General features: G+C 41.3%; 1 protein-coding gene across 1 annotated transcript in view; it reads right to left on the bottom strand.

The window, feature by feature from the left end:
* Rab18 (RAB18, member RAS oncogene family) overlaps window positions 1-18115 on the bottom strand; it is a 31386-nt gene extending 13271 nt beyond the window's left edge. Inside the window, exons 1-3 of the mRNA XM_008850551.3 lie at window positions 17918-18115; window positions 13921-13976; window positions 1028-1089 (exon numbers count right to left, since the gene is read on the bottom strand). Coding sequence (XP_008848773.1) covers window positions 1028-1089; window positions 13921-13976; window positions 17918-17985 — 186 coding nt within the window. The 5' untranslated portion in view covers window positions 17986-18115. The remainder of the gene's footprint in view (window positions 1-1027; window positions 1090-13920; window positions 13977-17917) is intronic.
* Between the last annotated feature and the right edge of the window lie 578 nt (window positions 18116-18693).

Raw genomic sequence — 18693 nt, 5'->3', positions numbered from 1 at the left:
CCAAAAACTACCCTCCTGTCCTGTAGAGAGAACACTCCTACTGCCGTCAGCTAGGGTCAGATACTACTCCAATCTGCACACTTCCCAAAGCATAGTGAGGGCAGAAAGGAGAAACAAACTAGACAGAAAAAACATGGAAAGTCAAGCTCTGCTTCAGTACACATGCCGAAGATTCCTAAATAGTTCACTATATTTTACTATGTCTAGTCCAACATTTTCCAGAACGTTTTCTGTTCAGCGTTATTGTTTTCACTGATACTAAATATACTTCGGAGAGGGGCAAATAGGCTAACATTTCAGAAAACACTAGTGACATCACACTTGCTGTTTCACTCTATGACTGTCACTGAGGCAGCACTGACCATAAGTATGTCTCAATCAGTTTTACTACTTATCATGTTATAAAATATACATATGCATTTATTCATGGCATTTTAGAAATAACACATTTTACCAAAACAGGCAAAATAATATTTATGTATTAGCAATCACACCTGGAGACTGACAGGTGCAAATAGATATTCATTCTCTTGGATGTTTTTCCCACAGTATGAAACAGTCATGTTAGCAAGCAATGCTGATCACAGTGTACATCACAATGGTAGAGTTAATCCAAAAATCCACTCAAATTTTATAAGTACCTGTAACAACAGACAGGGGAAATAATTTTTCCCCTCATTTTTTTTCCCCTTAACAACTATCGTTAGTGTTGGTTCAGTCTAAATGCTCTTTTTAACTATGATGCAATGTATCCAATAACAATGACCTCTGGCAGATTGCAAAAATTTTAATACTCTATTGGAAATACTCTAAAGGGATTATGTATTTCAAAATTTCAAGTAAAAAAAGCCTTTACCTAATTACCCAGTGTATTTACTACATAAGCGTTAAGTAATATCAAATCTCCCAAGAAAAGCTACTACATACAAGTAGTAAAGTTATTTAATACAAGTTGTTCATTCATCTTTAAAACACTAAATAAAAAGTAGAAGTTTAACATTTATAAGAAGACATTTAAAACTCTTACCCATATTGCAAGTTTAGCCTTATTTCCATCCACTGAAATCGTTTTCACTTTAAAGTCAACACCTTAAGGAAATGAAAATTTTGATAAGTCATTCAGTAAAACGTAATTTTTTAAAGATTCAATTTACTTTTAATTACCTGTACGTGTGTGTGTGTGACACTACAGTGCCTGCAGAGACCAGAGATGTCAGATTCCCTGGAGCTGGAGTTACAGGCAGCTATGAGCTGCCCAATGTGAGTGTTGGGAACTGAACTCAGGTCCTTGGCAAGAACAGTATACTCTTGAGCACTGAGTCATCTCTCCAGCCTCGTAAAATATAATTTTATAATGCATTATAGAGAAAAATCAAAACAGAAAGCTCCTTATCAAATGCATAAATTCTGAGAATTCTAGATATGAAGATAGAAGAAAAAGTGACAATAACAGCAGCCCAGGATTTGATCAGGATAAATGGAAAACAAAATGTTTAGAATTCAAATACCTACCTGTATTTCCAAAAAGAAAAAAAATTAAACCCAATTTAAGGTGATGGCTGTGCATACTGAAAACTGAAGAACTAGAATTAAAGTGCTAATACAGAAAAGAGTATTTTTAGCTGACTGTGGATCATGACTGCTTTCAGGGACTCCACACACGACTGTGAAGAATGTTGTCTACTGGGGCTGGCAAGATATGAATGGGGTAAGTGCTATTAGATAAAATATGAGATGATCAGAACTGCTCTCAAAAGCAAGCCAAATTAAGAGAGTATTCCACATGTTTTACACAAAGATAAGAGAGGAGGATTTGTGGACATGAAATAATTTTCATTCTGAATATAAAAATATTATTCATTCGGGGCTGAAGAGATGGCTCAGTGGTTAAGAACACTGGTTGTTCTTGCAGAGGACCCAGGTTTGAATCCCAGCACCCACATGGCAGCTAACAACTCTAACAACTGTCTGTAACTCCAGTCCCAGGGGATCTAACAGCCTCTTCTGACCTCCGTGGGCATTGCATGACAGGGGTGCACTTACCTACATGCAGGCAATACATGAATACATATAAAATAAAAAATAATAAAATAAAAAAATATATTATTCATTCTGAGTACCAACGATAAAAAATTTAGTCATTACTAAATCTGTTAACTTCTTTATGTGATTTCTGAAAGTCACAGTTTACATAGACATATGCATTTATGTTGTAATTACTCTTATGCACTTCAGAAATTAAAGCGAAATTAAAATATAAGACTAAGGAATATTATAGTCTCTAGACTGTCTGATTCATTAAATTCTGATTGACCATTCTCAGAGGAAGACTAGGAAAAGAACTGTTTGTGTCAAGTCCCTCCCCTATATTCTTCATAACATAGATTTCATATTTTATTTATAATCTCAGTAACACGTAACATGATTTATTTTTATGTGTACAAGTATATTGCCTGCACGTGTGTAAATGCACCCATGTCATGCAAAGCCTGCGGAGTACAGAAGAAGGTGCAAGATGCCCTGGAACTGGAGTTACAGGCAGTTGTTAACTACCATAGTGGGTGCTGGGATTCAACCCTGGTTTTCTGCAAGAGCAGCCAGTGCTCTAACTGCTGAGCCATCTCTCCAGCCCAATAAATTTTCATTTGTAACCATTCAATGATGGTTAAGAGCTTCATAAGAAATCAAATAAGGCAAGTTGCATCATATCCTCTCCTTTCCAGGAAAAGAAGTTGGCAAATGCCACATGGCCTAAATGAACAGTAACTGCCCACATGTCTTTAGACAGTATCAAAAATAATGTGTAGGCTACTCTACTTGCCAGAGAGAAACATTAGCCAAACAAGTTTGAAAAGAAGTTTACATAAGATCTTGCATAATTAATTCAATTACCTACAACTAAGATAACAACACCCTAACATGCTAAATGCTTTCTAAAAAGTACAAGTTCAAAATAAAAAGAAAATGTGACCAACTTACAAGTACACCCTTGGGATGACTTCTGGCATCCAGTAAAGATACAAATTGGATAAAAATGTACATTCAAGCTGGGCGTGGTGGCGCACACCTTTAGTCCCAGCATTTGGGAGGCAGAGCCAGGCGAATCTCTGGGAGGGTCCAGGGCAGCCTGGTCTCCATAGTGAATACAGGCCAGCTGTGGCTACAGAGAGACACTGTCTCAAAAAGATAAAAAAAAAAGCATTCAAAGTATGCATTATACCTAGTCTTCCTGTGTGCCAAAGACAGAAAGCTATACACATACACAGACACATATAAAAAAACGCTTGGTAGGTTGAGCTAGAGCAATAAAGGACTTAGAACAAGTAACCACTAATGAAAGGACAGTGCTGATTACACAGTCCAAGGAAAACCTAAGTATGAAATTCCTTTCCAATCACCAACCAGCCATCCAACCAAAGCCCTACATTCCACATAATCTCATCTTACTGGTTCTAAAGAAACACTATGACCCTTTATGCAAAAGCACTGGCATAAACAATATGAAATCCTGTGCATTTTGCTTTTGTAGTTTAAAAATAAAATTCAAGATAGGAAGAGGATTTCACTCAATTAAGGCAACTGGTAGATATTGCACAGATTTAGCCTATCACAGATGCCTTACAATTAAATTCAAAGACTTCTAAGAAAGCATGCTAAGAAATGTATTTATTTGGACACTTAAGAGAGGAAACAATGCTTGATACTTTAAAAATATAAAAATAGAAAGAGCAACACAAGTAACAAATTCTTGGCAGTATCTTGGTCACAAAACTTGAAAAAGTATAAAGAAGCAAAAATATTATTTTTAAAAATTGGTATATGCCGGGCATGGTGGTGCATGCTTTTAATCCCAGCAGTTGGGAGGCAGAGGCAGGCAGATCTCTAAGAGTTCAAGGCCAGCCTGGGATACACAGTGAGACCTTGTCTCAAAACAAATAAACAACCGGTATATATTCAGTGTACTGGGTTTTAGAAGGACATTTTCATACAAGTATATAATGTACTTTGTCCACATCTTCCCAGTCAAATCTACTACCACCCCCTCCCCCTCCTCTGCCCCTTCCTTCTCTCTCTCCCTCTCCTCCCCCCATGCCCTCCTGTTAGTCCTGTTCCCTAGGACAGTTCTGCTTCTCCTTTCCTGTCATATACACACGATTCCATGTACCCATACACAATCTAGAATCTACAGGTGAGAGAAAACATGATATTAGTATGTAAGTCCCAACATAATTGATTTAATATGGTAAATCTCCAGCCATTCATTTTTGTAAAAATGATATAACTCTGTTCCTCTATGGCTGAATAACATTCTACTGTGCATATACACATTTTCTTCATCCATTCCTCTGCTGACAAACATCTGGATTGATTCCACACCTTAGCTATTTTGAATGGTGCTGCCACAATCGTGTGCAGGTATCTCATCCATATGCTGCTAAGTACCAGGAGTGGTGCTGTGGCTAGGTAATGCAGGAGGGCTATTTTCAGTTTTCTGAGAACTCCACACTGATTTCCACAGCAGCTGCACTCACTGTCCCACCAGTGCTTTTCTTTTCTTTTTTAACAATTTTTAATTATGTGTATATGTTTAACTGTTCTTAATTATGTGTATATGGAAGGGGTTTTATGCATGTGAATGCAAGTGCCAGAGGTTATTGGATACCTTGGAGCTGGAGTTACAAGCAGTTGTGAGCTGCCCAACCCTAAATGCTAGGACTTAGATACTATGCAAGAGCAGTAAGTGCTCTTAACCTTGGAGTCACCTCTCCAGCCCCTATTATTTGTTTTCTTAATGACTGCTGTTCTGACTGAGGTGAGATGGAATCCTCAGAATAAACCTAGCCAAGGAAGTGAATGATTTTTACAATGAAATATTTTGAATTTTTAAATGTTCATTATTTATGGCATTTTTCTTGTTTCTAGGAAAAAAGCATTCCTAAAATTCTTATTTCATTTCAGGTAGCACAAAAGACCCACTATAGCCAAAGCAATCCTAAGCAGAACAAGCAATAATAATCTCAAATTATACTACAGAGTCATCGGAACAAAAACAGCATTATAATGGCACAAGAATAGACCTACAGACCAATGGAAAAGAATAAAAGGAACCAGAAACAAACCCCCACAGCCATAACCACCTAATTTTTGTTACAAAGGTATCAAAAACATACATTGGTGAAAAGATAACCTCTTTAGCAAATAGTGTTAGAAAATGGATTTTCACAACTAGAAGAAAAACACTAGATCTGTGTCTCTTACCTTGCACAAAAAATTAAAAACTGCTAGAGGCAAACATAGCTAAAACACTTCAATAAACTGGCACAGGCAAAGACTTTCTGAAAAGGCCTCCACCTGCTCAAGAAAAAATGTCAAGAACTGACAAATGGGATTGCATGAAACTAGAAAGTTTCCATGTAGCAAAGGAAATCACTAGTCAGGAGAAGAAACAACTGTCTTAAACAGATATAAGAACAAAGAGAGCAGAGCCTGGTGCACAGGACTGCAATCTCAGCTACTTGGAAGGCTGAGTGAGGCAAGAGGATCACAACTGTTAAGGGCTACCTGGACTACAGCATAAGCTCACCACCAGTCTAAGTAACTTAGTGAGATCCCATCTCAAAATAAATAGTAAAAAGGGGGTTCAGCATGCAGCTCAGTGGTAAGGCACTGCCTAGCAGAAGCAAGGCTGAGTTTAGTCCCCAGTACTGAAGACAGCAGTAACAACAGGGCAAAGTTCTCAAGCAACCAAAACCTACATCTTAGAAAAACAGCAAACTAACAATGCTAGTAAGACAAAAATAGTAAGATTACAGCAAAGACAAATGAAATTGAAAACACAACAGGAAAAAGAACTAATGCCCAAAGTTTTTTGTTTTTGTCATTTAATGATCAACAAAACCAACAGGCTGTAAACCTAAGAACGAGAAGAAACTAAAATTACAAAATCAAACATAAGGCCAGATATGGTGGCGCATGCCTTTAATTTCAGCACTTAGGAGGCAGAGACAGGAGGATCTCTGTGAGTTCAAGGCCAGCCTGGTCTACATAGTGAGTTCTAGGCCAGTTAGGAGTACAGGAAGAACCCCCCCCCAAAACAAAAACAAAAACAAAAATTGCAAGGATTACAGGCTGGGCATTTCTCAAATCTGAAATGCTTGGAAAAGAGACACCAATGACTTTGGAGTTTTCAGGACTGTGAAAGCCACAGACACTGTTATCACTGGTGCTCAGCTGCAGACTTTGGAGCACTTGAGATTTTAGATTTTTATAACAGTGATGTTCAACTTCTGCACTGATTTTACAAAAGATCATTAAATAATACTGGACAACAAATTGAATAACTTGAGATGGCATGGACAAATTCCTAGAAACACATTAATTTGTCAAAACTGACTCAAAGAAATAGAAAATCTGAACAGATTCCATACCAGAAGAGATTCAATCAGTCATCAATCAAGTTTATTCAGACTGCAACAATGGCTGCATATAAACAAAATCACATTAACAGAATAAAGGGAAAAAACATGATATCTCAACTGATAAAGAAAAGGCATTTGACAAAATTCAATACTCTTTCACAATAAAAACATTCAACAAACCTGAACTAGAAGGAAATTTTCCTCAAAATAATAAAGGCCTTTGTGTTAGTCAGGTTTCTGTTGTTGGGACAAAATAGCTGCAAAAACAACTAAATGAAAAAAGATTGAGTTTGGGTGCCCACAGTTTTGGAGGTGCCATGGCTGTTTGGTCTCATTACTGCAGGCCTCCAGCAGCACAGAACTTCATTCCAGGGACAGTGTGATGGGGCAAAACTGCCTTGCTCATGGCAACCAGGAAGCAAAAGGGAGAGAGGGGAAGGAGTCAGGGACAAGATACATACTTCCAACAGCCTGCTTCCTCAAACTAGGTCCTACCACCTCAAGTTTCTAACATCTGATAGCACTATCAAATTAAGAATATATCAGTGAACTGCTCTATCAATTAGGTCAGAGCCATTATGATCTAAACAGCTTTCACAAGCTCTTCAGCTCAAATTATGCCTTTTATGAAGTCTTTTTAAAAAACATTTTATTATTTTTATTTTATATGTATGAGTGTATTACCTGCATGTATGTAAGTGCACCTGTGTTGTGCAATGCCTAGGGAGGTCAGAAGAGGGCATCAGATCCCCTGGAACTGGAGTTAAAGATAGTTGTTAGGTGCCATGTGGGTGCTGGGACCTGAACCTGCATCCTCTGCAAGAGCAGCTTGCTCTTAACCACTGAATCATCTCTCCAACCCCCTTTTATCAAGTCTTTAAAGCAAGTCCATAGCTGAAGTCATACTCAATGGTGAAAGACTAAAAGGCTGTCTCCAAAGATCATAAAAACAAGGATACTGAGTTTAACCACTTTCATTATACAAAGATGTGAAAGCTATTGTCAGTCATTCAGAAAGAAAAGCAAAGGTCCAAACTAGAAAGGGAAAAGTTATACTATCATTGTTCATAGACAACATAATTATTTTATCTGTAGAAAATTCTAAATTCTCTCTCTCTCACTCCTCCCCCTCAAAATAACATTCCCATATATGCAAACCATATATCTGGTAAGACATAAAAGTCCAGTACATATGTGTAAGAACTTCTATAACAGAACAACAGCAATCTAATTCAAAAATCAACACAGGATTTCAACAATCATTTCTGCAAAGACCTTAAATGGCAACTAAGCACAAGAAAATATGCACAACATCATTTGGTGATTAGGGACAGGTGTGTTACACTACTATGAGCTATTACATAACACCTGTTTTGATGGCTATCACATATATTTAATAAATGGAATGATGGAAAGTAGTAAATGTAGACAAAGATGTGGACATGGCAGCAAATATGAACTTAAGATGTTCCACATCCTTAGTTATCAGAGAAATACAAATTAAGCCACAATCAGGTATCAATGCACACTTACTGGACTACAATCTGAAAGATAGTTAAATGTATGAGTTCTCCAGGCTGGAGAAATGTCTCAGCAGTTAAGAGTAGTGGCTGTTCTTACAAAGGACCCAGGTTGGGTTCCCAACACCCACATAGTGGCTAAGATCCATAACTCCAGTTCCAGGGGATCTGACAGTCTCTTCAGGCCTCTACAGGAACTGTACGCACAGATGTACTTATATACATGCACACCAAACATTCATACACATAAATAAAAATAAGAAAAAGAAGGTGCTCACTCTATTTTATTTTGAGGCGGGGTCTCCCTGTAGCCTCAGCTGGCCTGGAACTTGCTATGTAGACTGGGCTGTCCTCAATCACACAGATTCACCTGCCTCTCAGAGCCCCAGTCCAGTGCTGGGATCAAAGGTGTATGCCACCATGCCCAGCTAGGTGCTTACTCTTGGAAAAAAAAAAAGGACGGCTTGTTTCTATGAGTTTTCAGCTTTGTCTCCCCACAGACAGTTTTTAGAAAGAAGGGGTTTTAGCTTTCTACCCTGTGGGGCCTGGCCTCAGCTTCAAGAAGCCTTTCTTACTGGCTCTGAGTCCAATATGGCCTCCTCACCACTTGCAGCATGCAGGATTCTCCACTGCTTCTGGTGGTAAGACCATCTGCCTCATGCTTGGTTTCAGCTGTCTTCTCGTTTAGTGGAATATTGAGTTTGTGTCTTACTATTTCCATCTCTGTTATTTTAGCAGATTTCCAGGGAACAAAAGAAAATGCCAGCTTAGCTTATAGTAGCACTGTCCAAAACCAAATGCAACAATTATTTTAAAAGTTTCTTTAAGGTTGTCTCCTGGCTGGCTCCTTGGGATTGGTACTCCCTTATTACTGGGCATGGTGTTTAGGCCTTTAAGTCCTGGCACGCCTGGCTCTCAAGAGGCAGAAACAGTAGAATCTCTATGAGTTCAAGGCCAACCTGATCTACATAATGAGTTTCAGGACAGCCAGGGCTGCATAGTCAGGCCCTGTATGGTAAAGAAAGAAAAAAAAAAAAAAAAAAAAAAAGACCCAATATATGTCCCTAATGAGTCTACTTACTGTGAGGTAAAATAGAAATTTTCCACAAAACACTAATTTCTATAACGACATTAACAATTGACCTAATTTTTTTAAATTTTATTTATTTACTTATTTATTTATTTATTTGTCTTTTTGAGACAGGGTATCCCTGTAGCCCCTGCTGGCCTGGAACTCTCTACACAGACCAGGCTGGCCTCAAATTCACAGAGATCTGCCTGCCTCTGCCTCCCAAGTGCTGGGATTAAAGGCATGCACTACCATGCCCAGCTTGGTTTTTTATTTTTAAAAAACCCACGTGTGTATTAGTTATAACTGAAAGCAGAAAGTAATCTGATGCCTAAATGCAAAAGACCTTCCGGGAAGAAACTGTATAAACCTCCATTAGCGTGCAGTAACCTTAGTGCATGTTTTGGTAGAAGACAAAAAGCCTTCTCAGTAATATGGATAGCCTACAATGGCTGTCATTCTCTAAGCTCTTGTGCCGAGTTAATGATATATTATCCATGGGCTCATTTCTTCAGTGAGTTTCATTTCAGTCACATTTATTCTCAGGCCAATTGTGACTCATGCTACTCACCACTGGTTACTGAACAAAACTACCTATGCTCTGAAAAAGTAAGATTTACAAGTAACTTTAAACCAGCAAATATACCAAAACTGGAATAAAATGGACTTTGAATTGCTAGGTCTTAAATAGTTCCTTTTCTTCTGATATGCACAGAAACAAGTCTTTAGTATTAACATCACACAGATGCTAAGTAATGCCTGATACAGTATATTAAAAATGTAGAGCTAGCCGGGTGTGGTGGCGCACGCCTGTAGTCCCAGCACTTGGGAGGCAGAGGCAGGTGGATCTCTGTGGGTTCAAGCCCTGCCTGGTCTACACATGCCTGCTTCTGCCTCCTGGGATTAAAGGGGTTTGCCGCCACTCCCAGCTCATTACAAATTTAAAACAGCAAATAGATAAGCAAAAATGAGCCATTGAAAATCGTGTTGGGGGCTGGAGAAATGGCTCAGCGGTTAAGAACACTGGTTGTTCTTGTAGAAGACCTGGGCTCGAATCCCAGCACCCACATGGCCGCTAACAACTGTCTGTAACTCCAGTCCCAGGGAAGCCTCTTCTGACCTCCGTGGGCATTGTACGACACGGGTGTACTTACCCACATGCAGGCAATTACATGCACACATATAAAATTAAAAAAAAAAATGCAGAGCTGCTTTGAATTCATACTGGTAAAAACAAAGATGGGTGCTTCCTTACAGAAAGTCAAATACTAAATGTGGACAGAATGAGGGCATTTGACAACCACAGCTGGTACAACAGGACTACATATCCTCTACACCTGTGGCAAGAAAGCATTATCAGTGGATGCTAAGACAAGCGTAGAATGACATGAGAAGAAAAATGTTGGGGACCCCTGCTGTCTAAGGTAGCAGTCTTTACATGTCCGGATAGCCGCAAGTCAGCTCGGCGTTCATATGCAGAGACTCCCTTTCTCAGCTGGGCGCCTCCCTACTCTCTTCCTGACTCACCTTTTGAAGTGGCCGCCACAGATGCCCTACCAAAAACATGGCCTCTGGCACAAGAATGAAACTGCCAGGTTTTCCTGTGCGATAATCAGACACTGTCTGACAGCCTGGCAGAAGCCCACCACCACATGTAAATGGGGCATCCTACAAAGCACCTATCAACTAAGGCTTTTGCTACTGCCCCCACACTATAAAATATCCTGGTTTCCCCTAATTAATCAGAGCTGAATCACTAAGACCTGGAGTTGAGCTGAGTCACTGAATAAAGGAGCTGTACCACTGAGTCTGACTGAGCTGAGTTCTGTGTCTTACTGCCTACGATTCAGTCTCTCCAGAGGGGGCTGTCCCTTCGTAAACAACAACTTGCGGAGATTCTGCTTTCGCCGTTCCCGCACTTCCCCTCGTGACCCGGCGGCCGATGGGTCTCGAACCTAGAGGGAGTGCCCAGTAGCTTGGAACGGATCACGCCTGGAAGCGCAGTGACCAGTAGAGTCGCCAGCATCCAGTAGCCTCAGAGACCCTCAGCAACGCGGTGCGCGACACTCGCACACCCCAGCAACGCGGCACATGGGACCCACAGCAGCACACGAGAGACAGGCGCCAGCCAGCAGCTGACGCTCCTCCGTGCGACCATAGAAATAGGCTATCTAGACAATTTCAAAACAATTTTTTTCTGCACGAAAACTACAAAAGGGAAGATAAAAATGTCACAGTGGTAGAAACTGGCACCTTGTGTGACCAGTGGCCCATCAAGAGTATCAGAACAGGGGCTGGAGAGATGGGTCAGTGGTTAAGAACACTGGCTGGTCTTGTAGAAGCCTCGGGTTCAAATTCCAACACCCACACGGCAGCTAACAACTGTCCATAACTCCAGCCCCAGGGGATCCGACAGCCTCTTCTGGCCTCCACAGGCACTACATGAATGACCTGGGTGCACTTACCTACATGCAGGCAATACATGCGTACACATAAAATATTTTTTTAAAAAAAAGTATCAGATACAGACCACACACCTCTTGATGTAATGCCCTAAGAAGTACCTTTGCAGAATTCTTGCCAAAAATGTGTAAGTAAAACCTAACCTGAGGATGCACCAGTTGTGCTGAGCTGAGAGACATCCTACAAAATAACTGGCCTGTACGCTTCAAAACTGTCAAAGACAGACCACCAAAGACTGACAAACTTGCGATTAACAGAGACTGAAAAAGAGCAGGCGTGGTGCCACACACCTAAATCCCAGCACTCAGAGGAGGTGGGGGCAAGTGGATCTCTGAGAGATTGAGGTCAGCCTGGTTTACATAGGGAGTTCCAGGCCAGCTGTAGAGACAAGACCCTGTTTCAAAACAATAAAAAATTTTAAAAATTTAGAAAATGAGAGACTGACAAGAGCTGGGCATGGTTGTTCATGCTTATCATCCCAACAACAGGGAGGCCAAGACAGGGGTATTACCACCAGGTAGAGGCCACCCTGGGCTAGACAGTGAGCTCCAGGCCAATCTGGGCTAGTGTGAGAACATGCCGGGCGTGGTGGCGCACTGTAGTCCCAGCACTTGGGAGGCAGAGGCAGGCGGATCTCTGTGAGTTCAAGGCCAGCCTGGTTTACATAGTAAGTTCCAGGTCAGCTGAGGCTACAGGGAGATCCTGCTTCAAAAAAAAAAAAAGACAAAAAAAAAAAGCAAGGGTCACAACAAATAAAAAGAAAGCCAATTAAAAGGAACTTTCTATTTTCCCTAATAATATTAAGACTCTCTTTTTTATATCCTCAGCAGATCATCAAATTTTAGAATTGGAAGAACATCTCTCCCCCACCTCATAGCTTATAGACGAAAACAAGTATGGCTTGCTCAATGATGCCCACACCATAGCAGAATGAAGACACTCCAGCTCTATTCCACCAGATGCTCACTACTCTACACGCTCTATTGGTGCCTTTATAGTGCTATCTTCTCCCCAAACATGTAATGTCAAGTATGTACCTGCCTCCTCCCATATTCTAATAGTCTAGGGTGACAAACCACTTCTAGGCACTCTAAATTTTATTTTTAAAATAAATTTGGGGTGCTAAGGAGATGGTTCAGTCAGTAAAATGCTTACTGCACAAGCATGAGTTAACATCCCTAGCACCCACAAAGAAGTTGGGCATGGTGGCCTATCCTAGCACTGGGGAGGTAGATATAGGAGGATCCCTAGGGCTCGCTGGCCAGGCAGTCTAGCCAAGTCTCAGAGCGTGGGGTTCAGTGAGAAACTCTGACTCAAAAAATAAGGTGGCAAGTGACAAAGAAAAATATCCAAGGTCAACCTCTGTCTTCCACACACCTGCACGCTCCCACACGAACACATACACACCCCACACACCACACTTGGGTATCATTGCTCCTATTAACTAGTAACTATTATCAACAAGTATGTAGAGTTCAGAATACACGCCAAATATTGTAGAAAACATTAAAAGTATAAAATTAACAGACCCCAATGTTAGGCGCATGCTGACACAGACCAAGTTTGAATTATTCGTCATTCTAACTGTGGTTGTGATGCAATAAGTATTAAAATTACCATGGTATACTGCAGAATACAAGACATCCACAGTACAAGAATGAAATATATGTACAAATATCTATTAGTCATGCTAACCAAGTGCCACAAGAAAAGAGAAGAGGTAGTGTTGGGAGCTACTATTATTATGGGCACAGCCATTGCTGCATTAGGCTGTGGCAGTTTGCCTTGACTTAAGCATTGGAAAAAGAATGCTTCCACCCTGGGTCTTTCCCTGCTCTTTGCTTCTGTGGTCTGAGTTGACAGGCTGTGCTTCCCTGATTAATTGGCAGTCTTGGAAACATAAAGAGTTCTGTTTCAGTTTATGGGCACCGGAGTTTCTCAGCACTGATAACTTGGTTTCTATATAGAAATAATGAATTCTAGTAGTTGCTAAGAGTAATCACAAACAGTACACCTTATATCTAAGATACTATGCAGCTCAGTCTTGGATACTGTAAACATCGGGTGAGTTTCGGTTGGTGAAGTAATGTATTCTTATGTATCTTTGGTTATTCCTTGGTTACTTTCTGTTGAGTGGTGTATCCTTAGTTATTCCTTGGTTACTCCAGATCTGATTCCTATATAAGCTTGGTTTGGTTCATAATAAACATGCACTGGCACATAAACCTCTGCATCCCCTGTGTTCTGATTTCTATCCGTCGGGGTCCCCAAGCCCATCAGGCTTGAACTGTGGTCACTGCACTGTGACAAGGAAGCTCTTTTTTGAGATCTAGAAGACTTCAGGGATCTAGACACCAAAACCCTGAAAAGGGAACAGAGGGATTAAAATGAAACAGCCCAAAGGCAAGAAAATGTGGGGCATTTCTACTGATTTTTAAACTCAGCTTACCTATTGTTGCTGCAAGTTCAGGATCAAAAGTATCATCTGTGAATCTGAGGAGTAGGCTAGAAGAGAATTAAAAAACAGATTAGGACCATAACTTTTTATTTCTAATCACATGATAAATGAGTTCATTTTGGCACAAAGTACTAATTAGTTGGAAGAAAGAAGAACTGATGTAGGCCTGCACGTCAGTGCAGGCATATGCAGAGGAATTAAATTATTGGAAAGGCAATCAATGGATTGCAAATTCCAAAGACCAAAGGCATCTCTAATAAATATATGCCCCATGCTCTCATGTACAGTTCCTCAAGTGAGAAAGCTGTGCTGCTGCCATTCTTTTAATCCTTCTGAGAAATGATACTGCAGCATCACACTGGCATGGATAAGACGGGAACAAGCTGCTTCACTCTTTATCAAGTAAAAATAAAGCTTCAAGCACACAGCATCCTGTAACAAGTAGTAAGACATAACACCACAGTAAAAAATAGTGGGGAGGAAAAGGATGACAGCCAGGTGAATGCTGGGTAAGGCATGAAAACCAAATTAGGCAACTGGGAACCAGAAAAGACTTTCAAAGGAAAAGCATGATAAGAATTGTTCTACATTTTGAAAAATTCATGCCAACAAAAAAATAGAGGCACAGTAACAGGAGATAACTGCCATGGTTACAGTGAGGGGGAGGGAAGGACTAACCTAGGAAGTGGTAAGGAAACTAGCAAGGCAGGAATGAAGAGACATGACCAGAAAGGCATGCTACAGCTTCATACCATCCAGTACTATTTTACTCACTGAGAGGCACAAGGGCCAGTTATTAGAGGCTCTTCAAGAATCAACACTTTAGGGTTTTTATAAAGTCTTAAATTTACAAAAGCAATCAGTTTTTGCTCATATTTACTTCTAAAGTAGATTATTCCATTGGCCTGCTAACATCAATAAAACCAAAGAAACGGTGTCCGAAGTAATGAGAATTTTATGAATATTTCTATAGCTTGTGAATACTGCTGCTAGAGATACTTTTGTCCACAGAATATTTGGCAAAACATAACAGCCCCTGGTAATCTGAAAACTCAGCATTATTAATTATATTTCAAGAATTAGCTCTCCTTTCCCTGATTTTGTTCTGTGTTTACTATAAAACAAACACAAGAGTCAAAGCAACAGAGTCAAAATTCAGCTATTTCTACTTAATATCTTGACGTAACTTTTTTTGTTTGTTTGGTCTTTTTGAGAAAGGGTCTCCCTGCAACCACAGCTAGCCTGGAACTTGCTATGTAGAACAGTCTAGCCTCCACCTGACAGAGAGTCCCCCTGGTGCTGGGATAAAAGGCATGCCCCACCACACCCAGCTGTTTTTTTAAAAAAAAAAGAAATAATGTGACTAATGCTAATCTGCATTTCTTCATTTAAAAACAGAATTTGCCTTAAAAAGTATAAGGAATGTAGACTGAATAGGAATTTTGATTAACAGAAGGTTTCTATTTCCATTCTGGCTCTTAATAAACTGCTACATGTTTTACTTCAGCAGGCTGGACCACAGAATCATAGCCTTAAACTGTACATTTAACAGTGTCTGAGAGGTTTCTGTTCAGCACCCTCAGTTTTCCAATGAAGTCTCAGACTAACCATGTATCACACACACATGGTTACACAAGTGGCATACTGGTTTCATAATCCTGATCTCATGCCTATTATAACATTCTAACAGTCTGAAATCAACTTGAAGAATCCCACTAATTCAAACTAAGTTATCTTTGCTGTATAATAATTCCCCAGCAACACAATTACCATCTCACTTGGCCTAGCTCTGAAAAAACAGAAACAAACTGCTGGTTAGCCTACCCTGCAAGATCACATCTGTGACACATGCTCCTCTACTGATCTGCCTTAAAAGGCAAAGGCCTCTTCTATGGTAGTCATTTATTCTTGAATCCACAAAGGTAAGTGTGGTCAAAGCTGTTTCCACAGCCCATCACAGACCAATACTCTTGCTCCCCAAATCTAATCCTTTGGAATTAACTAAAATGTTAAAATTTTGTGGCAAGTCATAATTTATCATTAAGTATATTTTTTAAAAGTTTAAAACATATTTGACTCAAATAAGATTGTTTAAGGGAGGGACTGGAGAGATGGCTCAGCGATTAAGAACACTGGTTGTTCTTGCAGAAGACCTGGGTTCGAATCCCAGCACCCACAAAGCAGCTAACAACTGTCCTTAACTCCAGGGGATCCGATGGCCTCTTCTGTCCTCTGTGGGCACTGCATGATATGGGTGCACTTACCTACATGCAGGCAATACATGCATACGCATACATAAAATAAAATAAAAAGATTTTCTACAGGAGTGAAAAAGGAAGACAAAGAAAGACTTGAAAAGGGAACAAGAAACTAAATAAAATTAAAGAAAAAATAAAGCAACCATAAAAGAATTTCAATTATGTAGTCAAGTATACACTCCAGCTAATCTTCTAGAAAATTCTTACATACTAAAATTCATCAGCCATTCAATAGATCATGTCAGTCCTTTACTTGGCTGAAATGAAAATTGTTATTCTTGATTTTAAAAACAGCACTCTCTAAACAGGCATGGTGATAGAACCTTGTAATCTCTGAACTCTGAAGGAGGCGGCTCCTAGTCTGAGGTCAGCTAGGAGACATAAAAAGTTGCAGGCCAGTTTAGAGACCACATAGAAAGCTCCATTTCAAAAAGCAAAAAGACAACAGAAGACACACCCATCTCCTGTGGCTTAACCTGATGTGCATTCTATCTCAAGTAAAAATGAAAAAAGATCATGAGGTATGGAATTCCTAGTAAAACAATGTTCAATATACTATTTAACATCCCAGTATGTACCAATATAGTAAACATAAATATTTTGTTCGGTACTTTAATACACACCATACTATGTTGATATCCACAACGTTTATTCCATGCTGTAGATCTGTAAATATGTCACTATAACATACTAAGAATACACATTAAACTATGAAAACGTATTGTCAAGCTTTTTTAAAAAAGACCAAAAAACCCTCGGGTTTATTTAATAACCTTGAAAATGCTTAAGCACCTAAAAATTTCAGTCTTTATAAAGTGATGCAAAGTTATTTGAAAGATTTATCATGAGGTAAGGGCAAATATGAAACTGCTAAAAAAAAAAAAAAAAGTCCTCTGGTGTTTAAAGATCAAGAGAAACCAGACTATCGTCTGCTGATAATCGGACGGCAAGGATGACCTAACGTGGAGAACTCTGTTCAGACCTAGATGAAATCATAACTCTCCGGCAACACCCACCTCGGTCTACCTCTCACCTAATACCAGTTCTACCGACAACAATCCTCCTCAAGTGTCAAGCCAGAAAAGCACAAGAACGCACTGATGCTCCTCTCCGGGCCGGTGCGGTGGCCAAACGAGATGGAACACACTTTCAAAAGTGGCCCACAGCTTAAGCACCTGTGCCTTACAAAGACTTTTTCAGGCAGTCACAAAACCCGTGCGTTCTTAGCGAACTAATTTAAAAAATGAACATAAGACGCGGCAATAGGCTGCGCCAAAACAGGCCAGGAATGTGACCTACGACGTCACCAAAGTTTCTGGGGAGAACACTGCGCATCTGGGGACAGCTCGAGGGAAATCGCCTAGTGGTGAAGTTAGTACCGAGCTCAGCTCCGGCGGCGACAGGCTGGCCAAGCCCGGAGTGACGCTCCAGCTGGGCCTAGGATTGCGGGGGGAACAGGCCTGCGAGGGCCCGGGGCGCCGCCGCTGGCTCACGCCCGAGCCCACCCGCCACGCCCTGAGCTCTGCGGCGGGCCGAGCGCCGCCTGGGCGGCCAGGAATCCTGCGGTCCCGAGAACCCGGGCCTGCAAGCCTAAGCGCGGTGGCGCGCGGCCCGGGCCGGAGAGGAGGCAGCAGGGCCGCCGCGTCCCCGGAGCCCGGCCGCCGTGGTGACCGTTCCCGGCCCAGCACGCCTCCCCGAGGCCAAGGGAGTGGCCGCCCGCGTCGCCTCACCTAGACTTGCCCACCCCGCTCTCGCCGATGATGAGGATCTTCAGAGTAGTCAACACGTCCTCGTCCATCCTGCGCCCGCTCGCTCCTACCCGCCGGCCTCCCCCGTCAGCGATCCGCCCTACCAGGCGAGGGCGGCCCGCGCATGCGCACTGGCGCGGCTACCGCCTGCCTTTTCCACCCGGTGTTTGGGAGACCGAAGCCCCGACGTCCTGGTTCCGCCTCCAGCCGGCTCTGCGGCTGCGCACGTCTCGGGGCGTAGGCGGTTTCCCGATTGCTCCTCCCTTGCGCAAGCGCAGATAAGGAAAGTTCGGTGCAACTCCTTTGACCTCCTTTCCGGCTCTGCTCCCCCAACCCTGACTCCACCTGCTTCCGGTTGTGTAGTTTGGAAATCACTAAGCCTTTATTTGAGCAGCTGATCAGGACAGCTGTGTTGCGGTGGGAAAAACTGCACTTTGAGGCAGATTGTCTTAAATATAGGTACAGTGCCACCACGACTGTCTCGTTCCTTGCTCAGCCTCCTCAGCTTGTTTCCCTGTCTCAGACTATTAGATTAGCATATCAGAATTGTTGGGAAAACGAAGTCAACCGGTGTTATAGTACAGATGTGAACAAGTATCAACGTCTTCGCTTTCCCTTTGTTAGATTTAAGCATATCACTCACACGTTAATTTATCTCAAACAGAACTTTAGGTAGATCCAGTACATATCAGCCTTTGGCGCAATGTCAAAGCAAACATTCCTGTTCATTAGAACGACTGCATCACTACCGCAAGAAC

Source organism: Nannospalax galili, unplaced genomic scaffold (assembly GCF_000622305.1).
Source record: "Nannospalax galili isolate Female #2095 unplaced genomic scaffold, S.galili_v1.0 scaffold43, whole genome shotgun sequence".
NCBI classification, from domain to species: domain Eukaryota; kingdom Metazoa; phylum Chordata; class Mammalia; order Rodentia; family Spalacidae; genus Nannospalax; species Nannospalax galili.
Note: the sequence above shows the minus strand (reverse complement) of the source record. Positions and strands in the feature narration are given on the sequence as shown.